At 36.4% G+C, this 12,238-nt stretch overlaps 2 protein-coding genes across 4 annotated transcripts; one reads left to right on the plus strand and one right to left on the minus strand.

Moving 5' to 3' along the window:
* Positions 1 to 78: 78 nt before the first annotated feature.
* Positions 79 to 10,241, plus strand: LOC123871983 (DNA topoisomerase 3-alpha). Of its 3 annotated transcripts, none has more exons than XM_045916077.1 (15): positions 79 to 102; positions 976 to 1,185; positions 1,831 to 2,083; positions 2,608 to 2,778; positions 3,291 to 3,466; positions 3,854 to 4,136; positions 4,613 to 4,824; positions 5,149 to 5,260; positions 5,791 to 6,020; positions 6,582 to 6,717; positions 7,098 to 7,261; positions 7,672 to 8,158; positions 8,524 to 8,767; positions 9,287 to 9,402; positions 9,760 to 10,241. In XM_045916077.1, exons 2-15 carry the CDS (start codon positions 1,045 to 1,047, stop codon positions 9,921 to 9,923), a joined length of 2,889 nt encoding a protein of 962 aa, XP_045772033.1. In that variant the 5' UTR covers positions 79 to 102; positions 976 to 1,044; the 3' UTR covers positions 9,924 to 10,241. The 3 variants fall into 3 exon arrangements, with proteins under 3 accessions (XP_045772033.1, XP_045772031.1, XP_045772032.1); XM_045916075.1 differs by lacking the exon at positions 79 to 102 and adding an exon at positions 109 to 412; XM_045916076.1 differs by lacking the exon at positions 79 to 102 and adding an exon at positions 292 to 419.
* Positions 10,242 to 10,572: 331 nt separating this feature from the next.
* On the minus strand, positions 10,573 to 12,155 carry LOC123871993 (protein chibby homolog 1). The gene is made up of 2 exons (XM_045916091.1): positions 11,905 to 12,155; positions 10,573 to 10,999 (listed from the first exon to the last, which is right to left on the minus strand). Exons 1-2 carry the CDS (start codon positions 12,086 to 12,088, stop codon positions 10,791 to 10,793), a joined length of 393 nt encoding a protein of 130 aa, XP_045772047.1. The 5' UTR covers positions 12,089 to 12,155; the 3' UTR covers positions 10,573 to 10,790.
* Positions 12,156 to 12,238: the final 83 nt, after the last annotated feature.

Consider the following 12,238-nt stretch of genomic DNA (forward strand, 5'->3'; position numbering starts at 1 on the left):
AGCAGTCCAGCAGCTAGCAGATCATCAATTTTAATCTGGTCACACTGTAAGTGACGTCAAAAGTTTAAAAATGGCGGCAAATCTGACAACCATAATTTTTAGGTTGGTTACTTGTTTATGTGTTTGTTTATTTTTGTTAGATTTACGAAAAGATTTTCCCTTTTATCATCAAAAGAATGCTTTAAAAAAAAAGGAGAAATAAGTACAGATAATATGATGTGAATAATAAAATATGAGGTTTCTTTACGTGAACCGGTTTCAGAAGAACCAAATATACACACACGTAATAAATAGTACTTTCCCCGTATTATCTCGTTTTAGAAGTGAAATAATGAAATATTTAAACGTTGCGGAGAAAAATGATGCAGCTAAAAATATTGCATTGCATTTATCCAGGGGAACTTCGAACAGGGTAATGTGTTTGTAACTAAGTTTTTGTTACCAATCTTATCAACTTTATTTATATGAAATATTGACTATAACTCGTAAAAGTAAACTTGATGATGAAATTGGTAACAAGCCCGTATAGTACAAGTTGGATTGAGCAAGTTACAAACTACCTTGTTCTTAATTGAAATGTATAGTATGTAATCACAGTAATGCCTAATACTGCAAAACTGAAAACTGAGCAATGCTATTAAAACATATATTAAAGGCTAGTTGATTAGATGCTGTATTTTAAAGGAGAAACCTTTAAAACACTATCTCTAAAGGAACACATCATTGCCCAAGTGGTGGAGGGATATGTATATTTTAATTTATAAAAATAAAAATTTAAAAACAACTGATTGATTGAAAAGATAACAGACAGACACACTTTCGCATTTATTAATATTGCTATGGATTTATATGTGATTATGAACTTATTTAATTACTTGAATGTGTCAAGAAAGTAGTTATAAAACCAAATATTTGTACCACATTACGTATAGCAAATAAATCCTATTTATAACATAATAAGCCTTTAACTTTTAGCGCGAGGGTTTATCCCAATACAATAAAATATATGAGTTTGAAGCAGAGGTTTTGGGACAGAAGAGTAAAATGGTGATGACTTCAGTGTCGGGACACTTACTGGCTTTGGATTTTGTCAGTGCCTTCAAAAACTGGAGATCTTGCAATCCATTGTCACTCTTTGATGCGCCAGTTTACAAATACTGTCCAGAGAATTATGATAAAATAAAGGTAAGGTGATCGCAAAACTATTAGGCCAATCTGAAGTTGTAACATTACGATTTGCTCAGATCATAGACTGAGGATTTTTGTGAGTATCATCTCATTTTGAAGACTTGCATAGCAACATGAACCTTTAAAACTAGATTGTCAACTGTAAAATGTCTACTAGGTATTACTATTAGTTGCATATAGATTATTAAAAAATACATATCATACATTTCACCAGCAGTGAAATAACCATGGCCTAAAGTCTAAACAGACTAAAGGCACTATAGCCAGCCCTGCCTTTTAGCTTCCTTTTCTGCAATTTCGATAGCTTTGTATTAAAAATATATTCAAGAATTTCAATATTTAAAGAATGAAAGGAACACAACTTATGAGATTCTGTTTGTTGATGCTGAACCTACCACTTGTAAAAAATGTACTAAAATCTTTGTAGTAAGTAATGTTTGATGAAAAAATTTTATCAAAAAATGTTTTATGAAGAACATTACTTACTACAATGATTTTAGTAATAGTAGACAATATTTTTTACTTTATCAAGATTTTTTGTAGATTGAACTATGACTAAAAGTCTCTGATCATTAAAGAACTTACTTTATTGATAAAACCTAATGGATATCATAATTATTAAATAATTAATTTTATTTCTAGAAAACGTTAGAGCGCGAAGTTCGCAGTTGCCAAGGCCTAATAATATGGACAGATTGTGACAGAGAGGGGGAAAACATAGGCTTTGAGATCATAGAAGTGTGCACTGCAGTTAAGAGTGACCTTAGAATATACAGAGCAAAGTTTTCGGAGATAACATCAGTGTCTGTCATAAGAGCATTACACAATTTGGAGCAGCCTAACAAGAACATAAGTGATGCAGTTGATGTTAGACAGGAACTAGATTTAAGGATAGGTAATGTCTTCAAATTAAATTATTATAAACTAACTAATTATTTAATTTTCCGAAAATTTTCTTTCTAACACACCTTATACAACAAAAAAAAAATTGCATCGCCCAACTGATTATCGATTTTTGAAAATCCTGTAGAAATTATTCATTTTATAAGAAAAATATCTCCCTCTCTGGAATGAAAGCTATTTTTGTACCAAATTTCGTCAAAACCGATTAAATAGAAAACAGATGGGTCATGAAAATCTTGCAGACAGACAGACACAGCTTTGCATTTATAATACTACTAGAGGATGCCTGCGGCTTCACTCGCGTGGATTTCGGTTTTTTAAATCCTGTAGGAACTCTTTGATTTTCCGGGATAAAAAGTAGCCTGTGTCCTTCTCCGGGATGTATCCCATGTCTGTACCAAATTTCATTAAAATCGGTTCAGCGGTTGGGCTGCAAAAACGTAGCAGACAGACACACTTACAAATTTATAATATTAGTATGGATTATGGTTAAAAAATAGTTGCTAAACATTTCAGGTGCCTCCTTCACGCGCTTTCAAACTCTGCGACTGCAGAAAGTGTTCCCCAGCAAGCTGGCAGAGAGCTTGGTGAGCTACGGCTCGTGTCAGTTCCCCACACTGGGGTTTGTGGTGGAGCGATACAGGGCTGTCGAAAACTTTGTTGTTGAACCATTTTGGAAGATCAAAGGTATTTTTATTTTATATAAACTGTTTATTTGAAATGACCAACTGAATTTTTGAATTTTTGCTCATGTACTACATGATGTAAGAAAATAATAATACTTAAACCACTCTTAGGGTTCTGTGCCAACAGAATAATATTACTAATCGAGTTCCTTCTTATATAGCTGTAGCCAGGCTACTGTACTAGTAAACTTTATTAAACCTTTAAGGGTGTCTGGCAGGGGGTTGGCATGGCACTAAGTGTCTGGCAATGCATGATGTGATTTCTAACACTATTCTGAAGAAAATATAAAATAACTAGACTTTATACTATGATATTTGAAGATTTTTTTATATCTTTGTTATCTGTTATCTCTCAAAGTCACAATGATCCAAACTTTATAGTCGTTGATCATTCCTCCCTGTGTTGGGGACAATACAATATGCAGATGCGGATTTTATAAAATAGCGAAGGTCTTGCCGTCGCTGGTTCTCTCTCTATAAGTACGATTTCAAGTATATTGTATCTATTTGCAGTAAACCACACAATAAACAACCTGAGCGTTGATTTCACTTGGAATAGAGTCCGACTGTTTGATCAGCTTGCTTGCCAAGTATTACACGACATCTGCTTAGAAAACCCACAGGCAAAAGTCACAGATGTGAAAACTAAACCCAAGTCCAAATGGAGACCTTTACCTTTGGATACTGTGGTAAGTTTCATAGCTTTACGCGTCAAGAAAGTTGGAAAAGGGGTCGATTTCTGTTCTTACGTCCTTTTTTTGGGTTTAAAATTATGTAGTCCATTAGATTAGGTAGTATAAATTACCTAATCATTATTTATTTTAAAGGAATTATTATACCATTCGAATAGAAATAGATAACAGTATAAGGACTCATAAAACTACATGCTTATTATAAGTGGAGTTAATTTTAAGAGCTTTCTATCTTTTTGGTGGGGGTCATGAAATAATAACATTTCAACTTTTAGTTCAAATACTTCAATTAGACATTACCGGAACTTGAAAAATTAGAAGTCAAACCCCATATGATTTATTTAATCCTGTACTAATTTAATTAATGCACATAAAAAATTACAGGAACTTGAAAAATTAGCGTCCAGAAAATTAAAAATCAATGCCAAAGAGACGATGCGTATCGCCGAAAAACTGTACACCCAGGGTTTGATAAGCTACCCGCGTACGGAAACCAATGAGTTTCCCAAAGAGATGAACTTGGGGCAGCTGGTGGGCATGCAGACTGGTGACCCCAACTGGGGGACATTTGCACAGAACATTCTGGACAGCGGAGGCCCCACACCGCGCCAGGGGAATAAGAGCGATAAGGCCCATCCGCCTATACACCCTACTAAATATACTAACAGTAAGACTATTTTATACTAGATTTATCCGTCTGCCGTGAACAGAAAAATCTAGAAATCGTTCTAAATCGACTATTGAAATATTTCTTCAGTTATGTCTGTTGTATTCTATTAAGTAATTTACATTGTAATTTAGGCTACGATAAGGCTGACATGTCCATATCGGACAGCAGTCCCATAAAAATTGAGATAATAAAAAAAATGAGTAGCAAAATTTAATGTAATAAAAATAACCTCAACTCATAAGAACTGACTTTAATCCATAGCTATACAATGCATGATAAACTTCTACTTTAGTTCTAAACTACTAACTTCTTAATAACACATGAATAAATTCAATTTTTTTTCTGCTTTGAATCAATAAACACCACTTTTCTTTTTCCCATCTGCTGCCAATTGTCTTTTCTTTTTTTTAAATTCAAGTCTAGGCAAAAGCAATGTCGCTAACATTATGTAACTAAACGATTTTTTCCTATAGGTCTATCGGGAAATGAGCAACGAGTATACGAGTTCATAGTCCGATCCTTCTTGGCGTGTTGTTCCAAGGACGCGCAAGGACAAGAAACCATTGTGACCATCGACGTCGCCAACGAAGTGTTTAGTGCGAGCGGTCTCATGATTACCGCCAGGAACTATCTAGACGTGTACCCGTATGATAAGTGGTCGTCGAAGGAGATACACGTTTACGAGGTAAAAAACCGGCCAAGTACGAGTCAGACATGCGCACCGAGGGTTCCGTACTCGGGTATTTTTTCCGACATTTTGCACGATAACTCAAAAACTATCACGCATAAAAATAAATAAAAATCTGTTTTAGAACGACAATAAAGCCCTTTCATATGATACCCCACTTGATATAGTTATCTCACTTTGAAAATTGAAAATATATATGTGAATTCGATGACGTATGTGAATTCGACTCGCACTTGACCAGTTTTTCTGTTCCCTCCAAATTACGTTACGTAATCGTCCTCTAAAAAAGGCTTATTTTAAGTAATAAAGTTTCTATTACAGAATGGACAAACCTTCAATCCAACAAGTATAGACATGGTAGATGGAAACACCTCCCCACCAAACCTACTGACTGAAGCAGATCTCATTGCGCTCATGGAGAAACATGGGATTGGTAAGTAAATAATAAAAATATATAAATGTAAAAGTTTGGGCTTATGTTATTTGTTCATTCCACAATGACTGAACCAATTTAGAATGGAATGAAAACAGGCTACTTTTCAACCTGGAAAATCAAAGATTTGACGAAAGAAACTGGATTTTGCTATTGTAAAGGCATAATTTCATCTCGATTTGATTTAACTAATCAAAAAATACATTCACACATTCTAGTACCTTTTAGGTAAAGAAAAGCTACTCTGCAAAGACGTATAAATAAATAGCGATTGTCACGACGCGGCAGCAAAGTATAAAACAGCTCGCACAGCGCTGCAGCCTAAAATTTATTAAACGTCTCTCTTTCTATCGCATAGCTCTTATCTCCTCTCTCTACCTCCCTCACTCTCCCTCCTCTCTTTCCTCTCTCTCTCATAAGAGATAAGAAGAGAAGAGAAGTGCCGTTATATGGGCGCGCTGCAGTAGGTATATTTCTCGGGTCACATGACAGAGTGAGCCTGGCCTGCTATAACTCAAAATTTCTTTTAGGAACGGACGCAACGCACGCAGAGCACATAGAAACTATTAAGAGTCGTTCATACGTGGCACTCGCGGACGCCATACATTTCGTCCCAGGGTTGTTAGGCATGGGTCTAGTGGAGGGATATGACGCCATGGGCTTGAATATATCCAAACCACACCTTCGGGCCCAGTTGGAAGCTGATCTCAAAGACATTTGCGAAGGGAGGAAGGATCCTAAACTGGTGTTAGCTGAACAGGTCAGTATAATTATTTACAGGCACCGTCATAAAGTTTTTGCTAGGGGATATGAGCTTAGTTGGGGGATATGACAATATGGACTTGACTATATCCAAATCTAGTTGGAAGCAGGTCTCAAAGCATTTGCAAAGGTAGGAAGGATCCTAAACTGCTGTTAGCTGAACAGCCCCCCGAGTGTGTGAGAAAAACGTATTCATCGCTATCCTTATCGACAGCGAATTCTGCCCTTTGATTGGTCGATTTGCTGTTTACCTTTTTTCACAGCCAATCAAGCGGCAGATATTGTTAGCGATTACGATAACCATGAATACGTTTTCGTTACACAATTGGGAGGCAGGTCAGTATAAACAGGCCATCATCGTAAAGTGTTGGGCCATACATGACGTCATGTGTTTGAATACATCCACCGACAAGAGTTCGACTTTGAATCGAATTTCATAGACATTTGCAAACAGAGGAGTGATCCTAAACTTAGGTCGAAACCCCGAGCTCCCGAATAGGAGGCGGACCACTTTGTCATTCGGCTATTATGGCTTTTATCAATGCATGTGTTATTGTAGGTAGCAAAATATAAGGAAGTATACATCACCGTGACGGCCGAAGCGAATAAAATCGACAGCGCTTTAGCGGAAAGATTCAACGAGCGAGCCATCGAGTACACGCCCACCGTTGAGTCGCTACCCGCCATGCCACCTGGTGAATTTTATTTTTATTAAGTTTTTTAACTGGCTTATTCATCCGCTATTCTTCACTGCATCGTACCGTGTGAGTAAACGAAAAGAGTTCGAACGACAAGTGTAGCCCAGTCATGTTAGGGGTTTCACCTCTGATGAATGAAAGATAATAAGCTGTAAATTCGTATAAGCATCTGTTTTGTCGTACTAAATGTTGTCTCAAAAGTCACAAATGCTAGCGTGTCCGCGTCTTAAGATATTGAAGGTCAAAGGTTATATTATAAATCACTTTTTCGTGAATATCTTTGTTCGTATTGCTTAAATGAGATTTGCACCTATTATGAAAGTTGTTAGCTTGTATTTTAAAAAATATGCCTTATACGTACAAAATTTCTTTGACAGCCTTGAAATGTCCGAAATGTGGGTCAGACATGGTGGTCAGACAGAAGAGGAATAACGCAGATGAGTACTACATTAGCTGCGTATCTTATCCGAGATGCATCAATGCTATTTGGTTCCCTTCCATCGTCAAAACATTACAAGTGTTACCAGACAGTTGTCCTTCGGTAATTATTTTATACAAAATGCTGTTTTCATGTTTAATATGTTGTATTGGTCCTCCCAACCGGATATGAACAGTAACGAGGGAGTTTGCATTGTAGGATTTAAGGAAATGAAATGAAATCTGACAGAAAAATATCGCATCAACTTCATTTTATTTACAGAATAACCAAAAAATAAAGTGCTTAAACATTATTACCTAATTTAAATAATGTTAAGTCGCCATTATTATTCATCAAAGAAAATTCTTGTAACGTTTTAAAAAAATAAAGAAAAAAAAGATGGTTTCAATGTGGGAAAAAGTGACATATTGTGGTACTAAAAATACTTTCTGTAACTTATTTCTGAACTGAAATATTATATAAAGCTATAAAATGTGTTTGCAATTTGCATTACAAAAATATTTTTATTTCAGTGTGGTCCAAATTACAAAAAGCTGAAGTTCGAATGGCGAAACAATTCCATAAGTCACATATACCCGCCTCCTTACACCACTTGTATCGGTGGCTGTGACACCACCTTCCTCGAAATGCTGCAAATAAATTTGTCTTCAGTAACAGCAACATCAAGAAATACAAGAACAGATACAAACTCGAACAGAAACACAACAAGCACTTTTACTAGTTCATCAACCACTTCTGCAAATCCATCAAGCAATAATATTCCTTATGTTAATAACAATCCAAGCACCGTAAATCGCCCAAGGCAATTCGTACCTCCTGCGATAGTAAATAGAACTCTAAATAATATGAATGGTCCGAGAATGCCGGTTCCAAGGAATACTGCAAATCACCCTAGGTTGCCCACCCCGCCTTCAAGTGACAGTGGGGAAAATCAGGTTTGCTGTGGATGTAATAGGGAAGCTATATTGCTTACTGTTCGAAAGCAGGGACCCAATATAGGTAAGTTACAGGAATAAATATCATAATAAAAAAATACCTATTCGCAAGTTTATTTTTCATTGTTTTACAATTTCCCTCATATTTTTAACGTTATTATTACCAAACGAATGTTTGTAACGGTTTATTACAATTTCCGAAATAAAAGACATTGATGAAAAAGCTTTTAACAGATGTTTGGGATAGAGAGTGGGAAACATATCCCCACAAAAAGTTAACTCTCTAACAAATTCCTCGAAATCGGCTAAACTAATGGGCTGTGAAAAGCTAGCAGACAGTTTGACAGACAAACTTTCCCATATACATATATTGAATAGATTTATTAACCATTTTCCAAAAAAAGTTCTCAATTCGGTGCGTATTTTTAGGCAAGCAATTCTACAAATGCCAACTCGGTGTGGATAATGGAGGTTGCGACTTTTTCCTATGGGCCCCCGAGTCATCAGGCACAACTACAACTAGCCAGAGCAACTTCGACACCCCTGCGACTAGTTCCCGGGGCAGTTCCGCGGGCACCAGCCGCGGCTGGGGCATAGCGCCCAGCTTTCCCAGGGATGATTACCCCCCGAACGATGAAAATGTCATGTGTAACTGTGGGGCGCCTTGCAAGAAGTAAGTAATCTTTTCATAGCATACCCGTAACACTATACAAGCGAACTGATATAATTAACTATAACTACTACCGGAACACCGGCCTGTCCGCACAAATCGTGTGCTGACAGGTCAACCATTTAAGAGGAAAGGGGGGAAGCCGTCATCCAAGAACTTGGGACTCTTCATATACTTCTAAGAGCATAAGGAACACAATATGTGCCAAAAATCAAAACTACGTCAATTATTTTGAGGTTAATCTATTGTTCCCGTACTGTCGGGAAACGCCTATTTTTCGAGCGGGTTTTTCAATCGTCGGATAATCGGAGTAATAATTTCGACCGATTTCTTTTACAATCGTCATAACAACAAAATCCAAAATTGAAGAATAATGGGCGATTGAAAAATCGGCCTTCAGAACAAAATAATAAGCAGACCCTAATTTGAACTTTAAAGTTTTTTTTTTACTTTCATGCGATAATGAATAGAGTAAGATAATAAATAATCATAATAATAATCAGTCTTAATTATTTTTTTCAGATTAACAGTCCGCAAAGAAGGACCCAACAAAGGTCGCCAATTTTACGGGTGTCCTAAAGAAAGTAACGCACGTTGTTCCTTCTTCCAGTGGGCCGGCGACGGAGAGACCAATACAGGTATTATTCTTTATTTTTGCCGTTTAGAACGCATCCATGATTTTGAAGGAGAAAAGCACTTCTTGTTTTTTGTTTCTAGAGTCAGGGTACCAACGGGACTTACTAAGACTCCGCTGTACGTCCGTCTGTCTGTCAGCGGGCTGTATCTAATGAACCGTAATAGGTAGAGATATGAAATTTCCATAGAGCCGCTATAACAAATAATAAAAAACTAACTGATGGCAGAGTTCAAAATGCAAATAATTAAATTTAAAACTACATAGTGTTTTATTGTATCTTATACGATATTACGGAATCTTTTGTGTGCGAGTCCGACTCACACTTGACCGATTCTTTTGTCTAACGTTTTCTTTATAGGATGGGGTGGTCAAGAAAGTTATAGTAGCGCTGGACGCGGGAGAGGGAGGGGCGGCAGAGGAGGGGGAGGGGGGTCGGCGAGCGAGGGGGAGCCACGCACGCGCAAGTGTGGCCTGTGCCGGCAGGAGGGACACACTAGGAATAGATGCCCTAACAACCAGTGAATAACTTACAACTTGTTCGTATTCTATCTAATACCCGGCGTGTGTTATGATACTCTCTTGAAAGTGTCAAAAACAACCGTACAGTTTCAACTCAATCCGTTAAATAACACCTCAAATGCATAAATATTGGACAGGAAGATAGACAAACAATGAATTCTAAAGAATAAAATTGCTGAAAAATGTGATATAGTATAATTTCTTATTATAAATTATTTTACCAAAGGTATAGTGGAATAATATCAAATACGCTTTAGTAGCCTTTGTATTAAATATTCCAATTACTTATTGTAAATAAAAATAAAAGTTTTTATACATTTGTATTTGCTTTTTATTTTTTATAATAATATGTACACTTATGACTATAGACAAACTCTCTGATTTTAGGGTTAAAACTAAAAACGAGCTCGGAATCGAACGGATAATTTATTAATTTGCTATGCATAATACGTATTTAGGAGGGTCCCTTTTTTATTTTACAAAATATAGATTAAGCTCTAAGGGTCTTGAGGAATCGTCGTCATTTTGAAATGTTGCCCATTTTGCAGATTTTTTCAAAGTTTATTCAATTCTAGATAAAAAAGGTATTAAAGCCTAACCAGAAAAATAAAATACCTCGCCATAATGCGGATACCCCGTGGAACGAATATACAAGACCATAATATACTTAGTGACCATAGACTAGCATAATAGTGGCACCCCCCGAGCAAGTTTTTACATTTCTGGTCATGCTTTACAACTTGCAATACAAGTCAAACAAAACAATTTTTTTACAAAACTTGTAAAAAAAATCATGTCAAAAGAATTAAGCTTCGAAAAATCTACAAAATAGTGTAATTTTCAAGATACTACCCTATCACTGGACTGAAATCACCATTTCTGCTTTTTACTTTTCGTCTTCAAAGAGCCTGTACTCTGTGCTCGCTGCAGCTCCTGTTCCGCTTCCACAGTCTTGTCCGTCATCATATCGAGCAGTATTTCAAACTTTAGTCTCAACATATTATTTTCTTCTTCGAGCTGTTCCAACTCCTTTTTGAGGCGAATGTTTTCTTTATGCGATGCGCCGGCTCTACCCGATGCTGTGGAGTTATAAAGTAGGTAAAGAACCCAATATTGGTTCACTAGAGGATGCCCGCGACTTCGTCCGCGTGGGTTTATGTTTGTAAAGATCCCGTGGGTTAACTGTTTGATTTTCTAGGATAAAAATTGCCTATGTCTATTACAGGGATGCAAGCTACCTCGGTTCCACAAATCGGTTAAGCGGGTGGGTCTTTAGGAATCCCATGGGAACTCTTTAATTTTCCGGGACAAAAAGTAGCCTATGCCCCGGGATATAGGTAACTCTATACCGAATTTCGTCAGAATCGGTTAAACTGTTGGGCCGTGAAAAGGTAGCAGACAGACAGACACACTTTCGCATTTATAATATTAGTATGGATTTTCGGAGTAAGATAATAATATGTGCGTTTGCAATTAAATATCACTTGCTTTAATGATAAAGAAAACCATCGTAAGGAAATTAACATGCCTTGTTGTTGTTGTAAATTAACATGTATTGTTTCGCACTACTTGGCTAGCGTAGAGGCCTAAACCTCATTCTCAAAGAGACCTATTCTTAATAGTTGCCCCGCGGTGATGTGTTGAGATCATTGTGTCATAAGGTAACTATGTTATTGTAGTTAATTAAGGGCTAAAAATGCGTGCAAGATAAAGTATATTGATAGGCAGTTGGCCTCCACCAGATAGTGTTATTCTTTACAGCAGACTAGGTACATAGTGAAAAGGATACAAGATATTTATCGATATTCATTACAATTGGTTTAGTAACTACCTCACTTATGCATTAATCTATACTTTATAGTAATATTTATATTGTCTAAAGGAACATAGGTAATGAAAGAATTATGAAAGTCTATTGAGTGTTTTAATTTAATTATGGAAACTGTAATTTTTTTTTAAAGACAACCTAATTAATAAAAAATACCTGGTATCCATTGTCCTTCCTCAAAAGATAGTTCAAAATCTCCCAGTTTCAACTTAAGTGGTGGAACGTCTATTGACAACTCTCTCGTTGCAAATTCGCTGCCGAACTCGTTCTTCAGTACGGAAGTATCTTGTCTTCTAACAGGGATCGTTTTTGGTGAAAATTTATTACTAAATAAAGGCATTTTTTAAGCAATAAATGTTTTATTGTTTACTGTTTACAATGATGACAACGTATTTGTTGACACGATAGGTTACCATGCTGACGGAGTCATAATAAGTCACAAAAAATTTAATTTCAAAGAGGCCTTATTATATTTTTTTATTCACACATA

Source organism: Maniola jurtina, chromosome 14 (genome assembly GCF_905333055.1).
Source record: "Maniola jurtina chromosome 14, ilManJurt1.1, whole genome shotgun sequence".
NCBI lineage: Eukaryota > Metazoa > Arthropoda > Insecta > Lepidoptera > Nymphalidae > Maniola > Maniola jurtina.